Raw genomic sequence first — 17,376 nt, forward strand, 5'->3', positions numbered from 1 at the left:
CCTGATTCAGTTGTTCCATCTGACTGCTGGAATAAATAAAATGGCACATTGTCTCTGCCCACTTCAACGCATTTCCCCTCGAATTGTCCTCACCTTCCCCTTGTGGTTCTCTGCAAAATTTTCATTCCAGCTAAGCAGCAAAATTTTCCTTCCCATCTTCTGCAATACTGTTCAATGCCTTCTGCAGAATCCAGGGATTGCAACTGTACTTCACTAAACATCCCATAGGCATCCTGGACAAGGAGGCATAACCTGCAAAACATTCTTCTGTTACTGAATTGCTTTTGTTCATAACAAACTAGTTGGCAAATTTCTAAAAATTGTATTACTAGCCTCAGAACAGTACCTGCAATACTACAATAACTAGAGATTTCCTATTAAATAGTAAATACTGGTACTGGTATGAGTAAATAAAATCAACAGCATTACAGATTTTCTTATATACATTTGCAGGAAGCCCACAAATGAAATAGTGAAGCATGACTGCAACTGAGAATAAAAGACTTGCACTGGGGAGCCGATAAACTAACTGCAAAGCAATATGCAGTTGAGAAGAAAGAAGGCTGAGTTTTCCCTAACTTAAGGTGAATTCTGCAATGCAGACAGAGGAATGATGCAAATGCATACACGTATGTACGCATGTGTGCATACGTAGTATATATAATCATACAAATTCTGCTTAGAAGTAAACAAAGCAACATTTCACAAGTTATAATCACAGATGCTGAAACTGGTAAAATTAATAAATATTACATTTTCACTGAATTTAAAAGCGTTCTGAGGATTCAAAACCAGTTAGGTGTCACATTTTTCCCCTCCTTTTTTTAGAAACACCAACATGAAACTACAGATTAGTAAATTCAATTTTTGGTACGAAGAAGCCTTGAGGAACTATTTTAAGGAGGTAATTAAAGAACCTGCTAAACAAAACCATTTGATTAAAGCAATCTATGAGACCAAGGCTGGGAAGTATTGCTTAACCAACTTGCTGGCATTTCTAGAAGATATTACTGTCAAAGTAGATAAGGCAAAATCAGTGGATGTCATACATTTAGATAGTCAAAAATGCATTTCACAAGATTCTGCACCTGAGATGAGTAGCAATGATACCATGAGTCATGGAGCACTGGGGGAAGGAGGCTGCTGTCTACAGGATTAGTGTAACCCCCCCAGAAAGAAGCAGTTAAGCATGGAAACTTTTGGAAAGAGCGATAAGAATTACTTCTGAGGGTAGCACAAGCATCTTTGTTTCCGACTAAAGATTAGGAATGCGATAGGCAGCAGAATTCTGTTCATTTTAAAAGTGTCTGACAAAACTACCTCTTTCCTGAACAAGACAACTCGAACTGCTTTGGGAGCACATCATATAATGTATTAGATGCACCTCGAAAGCATCCATCAGTAGCTATTACTTCTTTATAATACACATTTAAAATGAAAGGAGCTCCTGCACCTCCCTGGAAGGAAACCATGCAGGAAAGCTTAGGAAGCCCATTAATCACAGTTTCCTTGTTCACTGCGAACTGTCCAACTTCAACCGGCTTAAAGCCTCAAGAGGGCCATATCCTGCACCAAATACAACCTCAAAGTCTTTCTGGCATTAGCAACTGCAAAGGCATCGGCTGAGAGCCTTCATATTTCACATTCTAGTGCTGGTTTTGAGGGACAGGGAGCAGCAGGACTGAACATAAATGAAGGCTACCATGTTTTCCCTGTATCTGTAGCGACGTGCAGGCTGGAAAGATATGTACTCTTAGCTCTGGGATAGGTGACATTCCCAGCCCAGAGAACCAGCGACTGTCCTAACAACACAAACCTGTGTCTTCAATAGCTTTAGCACTCCTTTTATTTCCTATATAAAACAATCAAGGAGATCCCTTGTGGATAAGTATCACAAGATCATCTCCAACTCAACAGAACAAAGAGTATGTCGTGTTACGAACATGACGGCCCAGAAGCAGAATAACTACAGTTGCCTGCCACTGTCTGTCTTAGGACCCTTCAGTCACTTAAAAACCTTTGTCAAGCTTTAACTGAGTGGACTGAAATTTCTCATTGTTTTGTTTGGAAAAACAGGGACAATATGCTCTGGACATTCCTGAAAACTAGACTAAGGGGAACAGGGAAAAAAAAGCAAACAGTTTTACTTATGTTAACAAAACATTCAGTGACTGTTCACTGTGAAAAATTAGGCCTTCATATTTTGATGCAAGAAAGGGCCAACTGAGTTTGTGTCACAAATGTCTTAACTGTGTTCAGCAGTCTCTTAACTGTGAACCAGTCACTGGAATTTTTCATATCTTTAGTGAGACATAATCAAATGCAAGCAAGTCTCAGACTAGCTGGCACCAGGCTCACATTAAGTCTTCTGGGACACGTTAATTGACCAAATAAAATTAACTTGGTTGGTGTTGAAGACATCAGTCACTAGAAGTACATGTCCCCAGTCCTTTTAAGCCAAGCAAAAAGCTGGCTGCTGTCAAATATGGAAGTCTCATATTAGAATTAATATGCAACTTCCATGTTTTCATCCCTTCATTGGGGCAACTTAAACAGGCTATGAAACTGATCTCACCAAGATAGCACTATAGCCACAAAGCACCTCCAGCTGTCATCTAACCAGCTCCTTGAAAATGAACTATGTAGAAGTAAATTCCAAATTGTGTGGAGAACTACTTATAGGCAAGAACATATTTTCCAGACTGGACTGGAAGTCTGAAGTTTCCACTTGAGCTGACTACTGTATGCAGCATGAACACTGCAGGTCATATGACAGGAGAATGGTCATCATGCAACCATGCCATTGTTTGGTATATAGAGGCAGAAGTGTACAATTTGAGGATTATACCACTAATAATCTCATTCATACTAGTAACGTGTTCATGATTACTAGCATAATGGAAAAACACAGAGCAGTAGAACCTCTTGCACCATGCTCCGAACACTTTTGCCCTATTAGGATCATGCATGTGAACAGACATCCGATATATTACATTCTCTCTAAGAGTATCCAAAGGTAGTCATAATTTCTCCAATATGCATTTAAAATGATATGAACATATCCACTCACCTGGAAGACAGAATTCCTCAATGAAACTTCAGACATACAATTTTAGACTGGAAGACAAGCAACATCCCAAACTAATTCCATGAATGGAACTTTATGAACAAATGTTCCCTGCTTCAACATTGTTTAACTAAAAGTTCAAATGAAAGAATGACAACTTGAAATATTCTTAATAGTGTTTGATCTGTCTCACACTAGTTAAATAGCTAATGCTATAGATACTTAGACACTTCAATGAGTGAAAACTGATTTTCCTGTTTAATGGCTTACAGTGACATCACGCGAAACATACACCAGAATTCAGCAATCTATTCAGAGGATTATTCTCATGTTCTCTGCAACGGCTTCTGTTTTTACAGATTTCACACATGCTGTTAGCATCACTGCCAATGCAGAGTGGCTTTCAGGGGCTCCTGATTCAAGGCCTTAACTTCTTCACCACTACCGCGTTTTCCTTAATTTCACTTTACTTTACTCCCAGAAAAGTGTATTTGTATTATTTTCTCACATTACAATGTTGTTCCCATATTGCAGCAAATGTTCTCGTAAATTAAGTTTTACCAGTAAGTTTAGTAGTGATTAAAGCAATAGATTGTCACACGATTTCTCTCTCCCCTTTGAAGCTAACTAACTACCCAGAGGAAAACTCACATCTAAGCATCTAAATTACAAGACATGCTGAAATTTCAAAAAAAAAAAAAAAAAAAAAAGGGGGGGGGGGGGAGGTATAAGGAGGTATTCCCCCTCCCATGGAATTCTGCATTTATTATTTGTATGTGCATCTATCGCAAAACATTCTTCTATAAAACATGGCATTTGTACTGAATAAGTTAATCAGCTAAAATCAACCTCCATTAATGGCTTGCCAGTAGGCATAATACTGTACTATTAGAAAAGAGAAGGGAAACATGACTGTTTTTATCTTTTTTTTATTATTATTTTTTTTTTTTTTTATCAGTGGTGTTTGTGGCAGGGAGGAAATAAGACCACCTTTCTGTGTTGGACAACAAGGTGTGCAGCCCTGCATAAGAACTGAATTTTAAAGATGCTTTTGGAAACAGAAATTTCTCATGCAAAGGAACAGAGAATTAATTTCAGGACAGAGGGGTGGTGTGAAAGCCAGGAGAGGAGTGCCTGTGGGAGATGCAGAGTAAGGAAAAGGTGAGGTATGACTCACTAGTAATAACAAAGGGGGCCAGGATAGAGAATGATAAGAAGTGAGGCAGAGATTAGCTTTTTTTTTTTTTTTTTTTTTTTTTTTTTTTTTTCTCCTTTTAAGTAATGACACAGTAAGTCTCATGCTAAAGCTTGGGAAGATTTTGTTAATTTGCTAATAGCCAGGAGCAAGGCTAGGGGGAGGGGGAAGGGGGGAAGATGAGGCTGATTACTCTGCATTATTTCTATGACTGTGCTGATATTTCGGACAAAATGTTTCCCAGTGGAAATCTGGAGAGGATTACAGGATTACACTGCCATGCCCTTCTCCTAGTTAGTCACTCCTTATGGGGAAAGAGTAAAACTTTCTTTTACTACTGCTTTTATGACACATGAAAAAATCATACATATCCACAGGCACCGCCTTGTCAGGCAGCTGACTTTCTGGAGAAGTAAGAATGAGAAATATCTTCAGTTTGTGCCTACGCCAACAGTCACTTTCCAGCTTCCTCAATGGCCAGTGGGAAGGAATAAGCAAAAGGCACACCTGGCCGAGGAAGAGATGGTGAATGCAGGGAAGCTTGTGGTGGCCTTTACTGCGTCTTGTGAAAACAAGCAGCAGAGATTTGTCTTTAAAAATCTTAACTAACAAACAATTGTTTTACCGTAGCAGAGGAGGACAACCATGTGGACCACCCCAGCTTTTACACATTCATAGTTAAGATATGCAGTACAGTGTATGCAAGACAGTGCAAGCAACGTAGAGGAGCAGACAAATGCAACCTCCTTCACAGTGCTCACAAGGGACTTCATTAGTTACTATTTCTTTGGAAGGGGAAGAAAAGGAAGAATCAGGGAAATGCCTGCAAACTAGTTGAATTGTATTAACTGTGATATTTGCTCCTTCTTTATCGGAACCATCCAAGAGGCAGCTGTTGCTCCTTTGTTTGGCAGAAGGACTTCTTATCTCCTTGAGGCGCGGTCCTAGCAGAGGCATAAAGCACACACACATACACACACACAAACAAAACTCCCCTCTCTCTCAATCACCAGAGGCACAACACTCTACCTACACAATTCCAATTCAGCAACTTGTCTGGTCAAGTCTCAAGGTGGAGCTGATTAATTCCTGCTAATATGGCTTAGATTCAAATTGTAACCTGCAGGACACCACCCTGCCAGGATTTAATGTATCCTTACATTGTGCAGTCCTTGCATTCACCATACTTGTATTACTGCTGGAAAATCAAAACTCAGGGCACACAAAGGGGCAACTATTTTTTTTTCTCTCTCCATAACATTGTAAGGATTTTCCTGTAAAAGGCACCATATTCACTGGCTCACAAATTGTTTCACATTTTCATTCTATATTTCATGCCATTTTCATGCCATTTGCTGTCAGGAAATACCCAGAAAAGCTCTACAGAGCTAAAATAACTATGGCTTGAATGATACAAATAAAAGATAACAATACAGTGCCACTGACTAACCCTTTTAATACTTTGGTCACCAAGTACACAGGTAGAGAGGAGGACAAGAGGACTACTGCTTCCATTTTATAGAAGGGGAACATCAGACTCAAAGCAGAGTCCTAATCACAACTCCCTCCAAGCAAGAGATTTCGAGCACCCAAGCTGCTGCTCTGGTTTGAAGTACCAAGACGATCAAAATGGTAATCATTTGCCTTGAGAACAGAAGGCTTAAAATCACATAAAAGTAGAGTTTATGATCACGTACATTTGTATTAGACAACTATGGGAGCACTCAAAAGGGAAGAGAAAAAGGGGAAGACAGTTCAAGAACGCTGGCCCTTGTAGAGGAAACAGAGTGCACAGTTAACACCAGATCTGCAAGTTCTCTCCAGCTAGAGCCAGTCTGTCTTTACAAAAATACTGGTGGAAGCTGCACATGTGACAGGAATATCACCAGGGAAATAAGCAAGTCTTATCTCAGCATCTGAAATAGAAAATATGTAAGAGAGGCCTCCCCAGTCTCAGGAAAAGAATCATTTTTTGCAGGCACTTCTTAACACATGCAATACAAAATATTTATATAACACATTTTGCAAATAACTCACTACAGTAACTATGCCAAATCCATAATTTTGCATTTTCCAAGTTGTTAATTACATTTTTATACCTATGTTAGAAATGAAAAAGAGAGCGGTTATAAAATAACCTTAGATTATTTTTATTCACTTCCTTGAATATTCAATTACTTCAACAAAAACTGGAAAATCAAATGCAACTTCCACAAGATCTTTCATCAGTCTCCCACTGATGATTGTTTTTTTCCATTTCTTCACTCAGGTTAATTCTTCCATCTACTATTTTCTGTCTATGACCTGAAGAAGTAATATTTACGTGGGAAACTGCTGTTGTGCACAGGAAGAGACCCATATGGGCCAAGCTTACTGGCCAGCATGTCTGCTTTTGAATGCAGAACATGCACGTAGTGACTGAAGCTCAGCAGAATTTTCATTTTTCTCACTCAAAATGTCAAACACTGACTGTCTGGTGGGAAGCAAATATAATTTCTAGGGAATGGGTGTAGCACAAAAACAGAGGACTTTGATACTGGCAATGAAATCAATGGCCTCAGCCTTGACTATATTTCTGTGCAAAACATTTTTTCTATGAAGCTTTCATATGGCACCAAATGAACTGTTTAAAATCCCCAACCCACACTGTCTCTAAGTGCACTTTCCAAACATTAAACTGCTGATGTGTATATTTTATTTGCATGCAAAATTTTCTCAAAAGTAAACAAACATTTAGAATGATAAAAGGACATTCCTGTTGTCCACTCAAACACCATATGGAGCCAAAGTTAAAATTTCAAACAGTTACAGAGCTGCTTTTGACGAATATTTTCACTATCTTCTGATTGCGTCAGATATCTTACATTCCTAAAGGAATATTAAATTTGTTCTATATTGATAGTTTTCACTGAAAATAATTATACCATATAAACAAAAATTTATAGTAATAGTTGGTCTGGGAGATACTGAAAGTTAAGGAAAGTAACTTCCTCCTAAGTACTGCTTAAAAACTTGGATAAGGTTCAGCCTCAACAAACCAGGAAGGCCTTCCTCCCCACAAATTACCCACATATCTTCCCCTCACCATGCTGAAACTGCATGTAATTTACGCTCGTTTTTCTAGGATACACTCCATTCAGTTTGTTACATAAATAGAAAAAGATTTTGGGTGGTAACAAAAAAACCCCAAGTACATTAGATCATCCCAGCTTGTTTTAGACTCACTATGCTGGTAGCAAGGATGCTGCTTGTGTTCTTCAGGCTCCTCAGTGCCCAGCACCACCACTTCAGCACAGAATCCCATTGCAATCACTTGCTTATTTCATTACACATTATAGAGAAAATAAGATTTTTCTGTACATCGTGATTTCCTAAGCAAGAGGAAAAACGTACATTTAAGAAATGCACAGACTCAGTTGAAAACTGCAAGTCTCTATTACAGATGATCTCCAATAGAAAAATCCTGTTACAAATATAATATGTAATTACCATCCAGCCACTTAGAGTACTTATCTATGAATCTGAGGAGGAGTTCTTTGTTTATTTTTATTACCTTAAGACTTTTTAATTACTGTTTTGGCATCCAAGAATTCCAACATCAGTGGGTGAAGTGCTGCCAAAAGATCTTCGCTTTGCAAGGTGCTCAGCACCATCCTTTCTAAGAAAATCAGCATTGAACTGCTGGTTCTGGCAACATTTCACGTCGTGTTTGTCGAGCTATGTTTTCTCTACGGCTCATCTGCTTATATATAAAAATCAGAAAAAAGCCCTATCTTCAAAGGGTGATCTAAAAACAATAGCTGAATAATATGGTGATAACTAGGACAGCTCAAAAAGTCTATTCTATATGCTGGATCCCATTTAAGTTGAGAGAGGAGGCTATATACATATATATAGTGGGTTTGCAGTAGCAACCTACTCCTGAGCTACAGGATTCAGAGAAGTCCGAACTCCTCCGTGGCAAACACTCGACAGAATTACAGCATCTGGAATGAAGCAAGAACACTGCAGCAGCAGTAGTGGTGTTGCTTATCTTTCAAGAACATATTATTTGTGGATTCACTAGATTTACTTCTAAACCACACAGTCTCTGAATGGGTTCCTAAAAGATTTTATTAAAACAAACAAACAAACATGAAATGAGCACTAAAAACTGCTCATTTTGGAAGGCACAGAACATCCTAAAACACATCGCTGACTGTGTAGCATTGCACCTGTGCTTCTTCAGTGAATCTGCAAGGTAAAGGAAATATTGTAATACTGAAGGATTTCTTAGGGAGCTGCTGTGCTCAGTGAGACATTCTGCTGCTTCAATGCCACATCATCCCACTCAAGTAGTAAAAAATAAAAAAAATAAATAAACAGCAGCAGACCAAAGCAGAAGCGAAAGCTTCCTGCGGATCCTTCTCCAGCAGAAAGGCAACCTTCTCTTCTTTTTTGGAGGGTTTGCCACTTCTGCCTTTCTCCCATGCTATTTTTTCCTCTTTACTGGCTGCACTTCGTAGGTGCGTTTCCAGCGGAGGGGAGGCAGCGGGCCCGGGCGTGCACGTAGCATGTTTACGAGAGTTCTGGTAGCGCTTCTCAGCAGCCCGTGGCGAGTTCTAGGAAACGGCCCCTGTTATTTCGCGGCGGGTCAGTGTCAGCTCGTGTCAGGCTGCAGCGCAGCGCCGCGCTCCAGCGCTGGCCGGCGGCCGCGCGGCGAGCGAGGCGGGCGGCCGGGCGCTGCGAGGGGGCGGGCGGCCTTCCCAGCCCTCTGCCAGCCGCCGCACGCCGCATCGTGATCAACACCGCGCTGGAAACCAGATACAACAGTACATTGTGTTCTTCTTCGGAAAAACAACCAGACTTCTGCTCACTTAAAGTAAACAGTTAATCCTGTTTATCTTTTTTTTTCCCTCCCTCCTTGATGAGTTGTTAACAGAACAATCTCTTCTGCAAAGCAAATGAGAGGTTTGTCCCTTAAATTCATAGTGATTTTCTCTTTCCTCTGAGGGGGGGAAAAATCCAATTCAATATGTAAACTTTCTACTATCGGCAAACAGTGTGGAATAACAATCTTTCTTGGCTTCAACTGACTTAACAAAGTGATGCCAAAACTGAATGAGACCTTTCCCTCACATATTTTATTCTGGAAAACTGAAGTCCCAAACAGAGTGCTCTGTTCATCTCATTTAACTATTCCTTTTCTGACAAGAAAAAGCAAAACTGGTTAAAAAAAAAAGAAAAAAGAACAAAATCAAAACTCTGGGATCTGTGGTGTCCTTGCAGCCCAATTAACCAGTGCATTGCATGTACAGATTAGCTAATGCAGCTCGGGGCTCCTCTCGGTTTTTTCTGTGCAAGGGGAAAAAAAGAGAAGTCAGAATCATGTATAATCGACTAAAAGTGAAGTGATAAACTATTATTCTCTTTTTCAAAGTGTATGCTCACTGTGCAAATTCCTGATGGCCCTGACTTTGCATATTAAGGATGATTAATTAGAAAGGCAGATGGAATTGATTATCTTGTTTTGCTGCAGTCGCCACATTCTACCTATTAACTACTTATTGCTGGGGAGTCCAACCAAGTCTACTAAAAGCTACAAGCTTTTCCAAAGGGAGTTCTAATTTTTAGCGCTAAGGAATTTAAACAGTACCGAAAGTCAATAATGAAAGTGTGCTTAACATTCCCAGTCAGTAAAAGTTTGTTGATATAGCTATTTATAATCATAAAAATATACGATTTGCAAAACTGAAGGAGCAGAAGGAAAATACTCTGTTTCCTTGTTTTATTTTTACCCATCTTGCAAGCTCAGAGTCTAAGATTCTGGGTTTTCTGTGCTACCAATGTCATCAAGTGTAAAAATGTAAAATCAGGTGTTGGTAGGTAACTAAAGGGGAGGCTCATTTGCAGACTAATTAAGTTAGAATATTTTACATGTTGAATTTTTATATTTTAAAAGCTTGTTTTCCCCCTTGAGATCTTAATTCATTTCGCATTTCTTTTTAAATCCTCGGCAGCAACTGCTGCATTAACTTGGCTCTCGTGATTTCTAAAGTGACCGAACGGAACAAAGCAGTCCTATTTCCCCTCCTAGAAATTGAACTCGTGAGGCAGCAATCAACATGCCAGGGCCAGATTCAAACCTAAAAAGCCATCGCACTGGCGCAGCATAGGGTTTATGCCCCCTAGTCCACCACTTAACCCACTGTGGCCTCCAGCCAGGACTGGAAGAGCGACTATGCGTCCGGTCAAGACTGGAAGAGCCAGTATTGGTAGGACACGATTGCTGTTGAACACGTCATCTTGCTCCATGGGCACTCTGTCATTTAACCTCCTCCATTCCAAAGCCGCGACCTGCGTAGATGAAGGAGTCGCTCTCTTAGGACTGCCGAGTTTGGCGCATCAAATTTCTCCCACATTGATACATGGTCCACAACGTTTCAAAGGACCTCACGCAGGTTAAGATGATACAGCCAGAAGCAGAGCAGTTATTAGCTGCAGCACGGTATGGGAGAGGCAAAGTACTGCAGTAAAGCTTCTCCCTCAGGAAGCTGAGGAGAATGTGATGGTGCCACGGTCTCTGCCTCTTGGAGAAACTCCTGCGCACAGGAGGAGAAGCAGTAAATCTAAGTAGTTTAGGTTGCAGACATAATCCACACACAAAGGAAGATTTCCCTTTGATTCTCCCCACATTTTGACCCCGTGTCGGGCAGCGACGGTCTCACACCCTATTTCAGGAGGGAATGTCTCAGCTGAAAGGAACGCGGACAAGAGATGAATCGATAGGAGATCATTGGGAGATGAAGCAACAGCAGGAGGAAAATGTAGAAGGTGAAGAAAACAAAGATCAGGAGGAAATATTCTGATATTACCTCTTTTCCACTGCCTTTCTCACACCTTGCTCTTCTCTGTATTTCTGGAGTTAAGAGATTAGGGGGAAGACATGCCTGTCTGTGGCAACTCTAGTATAATTCTACAAATGAAATACGAGCATTATTGACAGACAACATTCTTCCCAACAAGTTTGGAATTTTCAGATCAGAAGTTGCCGATCCAAAGAAAAAAATAAAAATAAAACTTCTGAAAGGACAGGGTAGATGTCTACAATTTTCCCACTTTGAAAATAAAAAGAAAAGATTTTGTTACACTTTACATGTTCCTACTTGAAATTTTCAAAACGAGAAATCCCATTTTTTCTGTTTAAGTTTATAAATTATTTTTGAAGAATCAGCAGGTTTGGGCCATTATCCAAAACTCACTCAAATAAACATCTTTCCCTAGATCTTAAAGTGCTTTATTTCATGCTGAAAAGCAGGCAGAGAAAACACATAAGCACACTGGCACTATTCCGCTACCTTGATCTCATTCAACCATGTATGCAAATTCTGTGTTCCTCTTTTAAACTATCTACACTTAATACCAAGCAAGAATCAAACACAAACAATGAAATAATTTTATAAACATCACATCTACAACTTCCCGTAATTTCAAGGGATCATTTCTTAGCAGGATCAGAACCTGCAGCATAGCACACAATAGATGGAAAAGAATGTTAAATACACCATATATTGATTGGGGGGTGGGGAGAGGGACTTTTTTTTTTTTTTTTTTTTTTTGTATTTAGCTGGATAATCTTAAGACATGCATAGAGAATCTCTCATTTCCTTCATCACTCTGGTTATCTTCTGATGCATCAAGAGACTTTAAATATTGTGTGTGCTAATGGAAAGTGTCCTAAAAGAAAAAACCTCTGCTAAAGCATCCTTAGCGCAATTATCCTATACAGATGATAGCCTTTATTTTATTTCTCATGCACATGGAACACTGTTTTATTTAAAGGTGTTAATAACATGGTCAGTGTTATAACACAGTTTACCATAAATCAGTGATTACACTGGATTTAAGATAACAACTCTAATCAAATACTGAACAACATGCATGGCATACGTGATTCTGATTTCCTTTCCTCCTACAAAAACAAAACAGCCTTTTAAGATATAATCTCTTGAAACATCAGTCAGGCATAGTCTCTGCTCATTATTTCAAATATTCAAGGCGGGGAGGTGAGGGGGGAAAGCATCACATCTAATCAAAACTACAGGAAGAGTTTAGAAAGACAAAAGATAATCATGTAAATTAGAACCGGATTAAATCCCTTAGTAAACCTATCTATTCATGCCAGAAGAGGTGATTTAATATTCTGTGGTTAAGATTCTGGTTTTGTGCCTTATCCAAAAGACTATCAACAACAGCACATTGTTCTCCTACCACCGCGCTGGTGTTTCTGACCCTGACTCGATTCAGCACTGAGTTGGAAGGGAGAGTAGCAGCTAAAGAAGCGCCACTTCCCTAGCATTTGGATTTTCCTTAGGCATCAGCCCTTCCAGGCCAGCAGGAGATACAACCTCACAGCCAAGATAACAAGACACCTTTTGTCTTTAAAAGTGCAGTTTCCTGTTGATAGTATTTCATATTGTTACATTTGTTGTCTCGCCCTCTGCTTCCCCTCACACAACCCCACTCTAATTGAGATTTGACTAGATTGAATTGATTAAGTGTTAGGGCAGTGACCACGTTTTCTACGGGCCGCAGCACATCTCACACACAGTAAAGCCCTGATCCTCACTGGAGGGTCCGGGAATTACTGCGTCACAAAACCAACCCGAACATTTGGCCTACAGGAATGAGCCATTTAAACACCAGTTGCTATTGCTTCTCCTTCTTAGTAAAAGGCAATAGGGCTAGCATGTTTGGTTTTGGCATACTGCCAGCATCTTAGCAGTTGAATTTTCCCTCTGAGGCTCTCCACCAAGTAGGATCTGTTTGTCAAGGGTCTCAAACCAGGCTACCGGACCCCTCCTTCAGCCTGACTTGATCCCCATACCCAGAACAAAACATTCAGGAATCACGATTTGAGGGTTGTTTCAAGAGTGTTCTCTCCTATGGGATAGGTAATAAAAGACAGGGAGAACCGCCACATTAAAATGAGGTTTTGCCGAAAATCCAGGCCACACATTTTAAGCATTATCTGTAGTCATGCGACACATTGCTCATGGAGTTATCTCCGCTGCCAGGTAGTGCTGGACTGTGGAAACGTTTTGAATCGTATGACACTATGTACTTACGTACCCCTAAATCAGAGCATCAGAAGAGCCTAAATTAAAAACTGAAGCATTCTAAAAGTAATCCAGATAAAGCCTCTGATCTGTATTCTTATGAACAGGAGACAAAATACCAGTATTTTTAATAAAATGTGCTATAAAGCCCAGATATGTTTCAAAAATCTTTGCTGACTTCCATCATAGCAAGAAGTATGAAAATATCAACAACGCAAAAATACAATAAGTAAAAACACAGTAAATTAATCCCACTTGGATAAATCTAAGCATTTTGTTTTACCAATTAAAAAATAAGTTAAAAAATCATAACTGAAATGGAATTTCTAAACAAGTGGTTCTAGAGTAGGAAAACTGTTGTACATTGTTTCAGAACATAGCATTTCAACAATTTCATAATTTTTCAATTGGTTGTGATGAGCTTTTCATAAGAACATTTTCATTTTTTATAAAATGATCTGACAGCAAATTGTTTCTTTGAAAACTTCTCAATGATTTTTCCTAGAAATATTTTTCAAATCTGTAATACAGTAAATATTATTACTTTTCAAGGCTATGGTTTGACAAAACTTTATTGTCCAACATAATAAAGAATAATTATCCAGTCTGCCTATAAGCAAAAGCAATGAACAGTAAAAGATGAAAACGTAATATATAAGCTACAACAAAACTGTGTGCACACAAATTTTAAGTTACAAAACTACACAAAATAGAAGGGAATTTCTGTGTTTACATCTTTTTTCTAGTTGTTAAAAATACCCTATTAAAGTTTAGGAAAAGTAGAAGCCTAGTGTAAAAAAGTCATTTTTAAATTTAGAGATCAAAAATAAAACAAAAGCCTGAGTTCCACAGAAAAATAAAGAAGCTGAGACTGCCTGCATTATGGCTTAATATAATTACGGCTGTGTTCCCAGGGAGCAACTGAGGTTGGTTCAAGGTCCTGACTCTGAAAAAAGATAGCACGACAACTGACTGCTGTATTCACATGTACCTGAAACGAAGCTCCCGGGTTGCAAGCACAGGCCAGTAACCTGCCCAAACGCCGCTGAGGACTTGGAGGCAGCTGGAGAAAGCTCTGCTTTTGGCAGCTGGTGGAAAAGCTCAGTGAGAGCAGAACTAAGCCAAGAGCCCCACTTCATCCCCTGCCTTTGCCTCACGTTATCTACACAGTCTGCCAGGCAGTGCTGACTCTGAAAAGGAACTGCATTTCCAGCAAAAAGGGGGAAAGATACTCAAGGGAATTTTCTTGGAGAAGAGCTGATAACTACAACCTGTACCCGACACCATTTAGGTGTGCAATTGTCACTAATTTTCATTCAAAAATGGCAACAGGTGTGAACTTTATTTCACTGTTCTTTTTTTAAAAACCAGTTGTAAATATGTTCTCTTAATTGCAGTCCCACAAAATATGAGAAAAATATTCCACACGCAGAACTAGATTTGGGAATGTTTTTATTTGTATGGAAGTCTATTTCACCATAAACCTGCCTTTCCTGACCAGAAGACATCCTTTAAGCACACAGCTAATTGTTACTATATATATTTAAATATATATATAACTTCATGCAGTGTTAAACCAAGCAGGTAATTGCAAAGGCCCAAAAAAGCATTTGTTTCAGGGGAACAGTCTCGTCTCAGCTTGATCTGATATGAAGAGCCAGAACACCCAAGGAAAAGCCTGGAAGTTGGAGATTGAAATGTAGCAGAACAAGACAGCGGGAGAGCTGGCCTTCTTTGGAAAAGCTAACGCTCTCCAGGTTGCCAGCCAAATCAACACTGCACATCCAGGGTGTGCAAAGAATTAAAATTTTTAAACTGCAAAGAGTTACTTAGAGCAGAGACAAAGATTTATGTTCTTGTACAGCAAGCAAACGTGATACTATCTGATTTCGAATTAGATACCAAAAGAGCATTTATTATACACTTGCTACTAAACTTGCTTAGTTTGGATTCATAACTCTCCCTTCTCCCATCCCTCTTTCCTCCTCCCCTGCAATTTGCCATACCTCATCTATTTTTCAGTGTCATATGTGCTGACCTTTTTGTACATTCTGACTCCAAATTTCAAAATTAGCTATCAAAGAAAGACTCCCACTATTCCTCATTTTTATGTTCTGCAGTGTAGACACTAGTTTTAATCCTATAGCTAGGGTGTTAATGTATTACAGTCCTTATAGAGACAGTATACCCTTTCTATGTCTTAATTATAATTTTTAATGATTATTAAGTTTTATAATAACTTTCAAGGGATGGGGACCCTGACACACCTACTTGATAAATACAGCTATACTAACAAACCAACGGAACTATCTAGTTAGCAAGATCTTTTTGTAGGAATCAATTACATTTCTCTATTGGGCAATAAAGTTTTCTAGCTAAAATACACTAGTTAACAAAAGATTATGGTGCAGCGGCCAGGAGAACCTGAGAGTGAATGAAAGTTATTCTCCTTTTACATGCAAGAATTATTAACAGAGTAACAGAAATCTTTACTCATCGATATGGATTGTCTTGTGATGCTGGTCAACTTCTTTAGCATTAGCGAACAAACCTTTGCTAAAGAGAAACACTGTCTGCAATTATTCCAACAGGAGGCTGTAGAAACAGCTTATCACTTTTAAAAAACTGGGCTACTTCAACACCTGGAGAGCTAGTACAGATGTTTGGAAGGACACATACTTGGAAAAGCACCGTCCTTATTACTTTTTCTACCTGTGGAACAATAATGACAATTCACCTACTTCAACAGGTTTAAAAACAAACAAGTAGAAGATACTGTTATAACTGTAAAATATTAGCTTCATGAACATTAAATACTGATCTTCTGCTGATTACACTGATTTTCTGGCTTCACTGACTCAGTTAACTACAGTTGCCAGAAAGATTGCCTAACTCCGACCACTGTGTAAGAGTTATGAAGTGGCTGAAACTTTGGGTTTATATAATGGAGAATGGCTGCATGATTTCAGCATTACAGTAAAGAGGGTGGACCCTGTGGATTTTAAGTTCTTTCTAGTTCTCTCACCTGCGAGTTGACCTGACATGAGGTTGGAAAACAAATAAAGCATCAACTCTGGACAATGTTTCATTTGACCCATCCATTATATAAGAAAGACCAAACTGCACAATTTAGAATGAATAATTAATATTAAGTGTATTTACGTCAAAATTTCACAGATGTTTTTTACCTGTTTACTTCTCTTCATCCAGCAACAATAAATTCTGCCAAAGTATTAAAGTCTCTTCAAATACCTAAAATAAAGCCTGCTAGAAATCTTTTGGCTCATATTTAAAGTATCTGGTCTTTTAATATTTCCAGCAATGCATACTTTGGGAAAAATTTAGATGTAAATTATGGCTTATAACAATTATACAGTGGACTATTGCTAATTTCTCCAGAACTCGTCACAACAAGCTCCATGCTTTCCTTGTTTTGTATGTTGGAATACAGGTAAAGAGATGGTTTAACTACAGAAATATATAAATAAGATAAAGTACTATGCATTTATACAACACAAAAACAACTTAAAACCTTTGCACGGCTACTCACAAAGTGACTGTAGCAGAAAGCAAGAATACTATTCTTCAATACTGCAACAGCATTTCAACATACAGCAAGAAACTTTCACACAGGCTTTGCACTTCACTAAGTTTCAGTCAGATATTTTCCAAAAATACAACAATACCAGCAAGCCAGGATTGCCTTTTCCTTGACTTTTCAAGTTCTTTCTATGACTACTGTAGAATCAAATCAAAATACAGTGATTTGTCATGAGGTCAATCTGCAGTATATGGGTAAGATTCAGAAGAGCACCATGTAAAAAGAAATAAAGATGTATACTATCCCTGTGACATAAGGCTGTACAAAGCTAAGTAAAACTGCCAAAGGAAACAAAAATCAGAATTTGCAAAGCTCAGGGTTAGAATACTTGGTCTGTGTAGAGGCAGACATACAACTTGGTTTGTAAAATCTGTGTGATACTGAGAGTGATTCTGGGTTGAAACTTAACATAGGA

General features: G+C 38.9%; 1 protein-coding gene across 9 annotated transcripts in view; it reads right to left on the reverse strand.

Annotated features, from left to right (window-relative positions):
* SPIDR (scaffold protein involved in DNA repair) overlaps positions 1 to 17,376 on the reverse strand; it is a 206,925-nt gene that overhangs the window by 26,942 nt on the left and 162,607 nt on the right. For 8 of the 9 annotated variants that reach the window (XM_062570383.1, XM_062570384.1, XM_062570378.1 and 5 more), the window contains exon 11: positions 94 to 252. The exons of the other annotated variant lie outside the window; for it this stretch is intronic. In XM_062570383.1, the coding sequence (XP_062426367.1) occupies positions 94 to 252 (159 nt within the window). The remainder of the gene's footprint in view (positions 1 to 93; positions 253 to 17,376) is intronic. 9 annotated transcript variants of the gene reach the window in all.

Source organism: Rhea pennata, chromosome 2 (assembly GCF_028389875.1).
Source record: "Rhea pennata isolate bPtePen1 chromosome 2, bPtePen1.pri, whole genome shotgun sequence".
In the NCBI taxonomy this organism is placed as follows: Eukaryota; Metazoa; Chordata; class Aves; order Rheiformes; family Rheidae; genus Rhea; species Rhea pennata.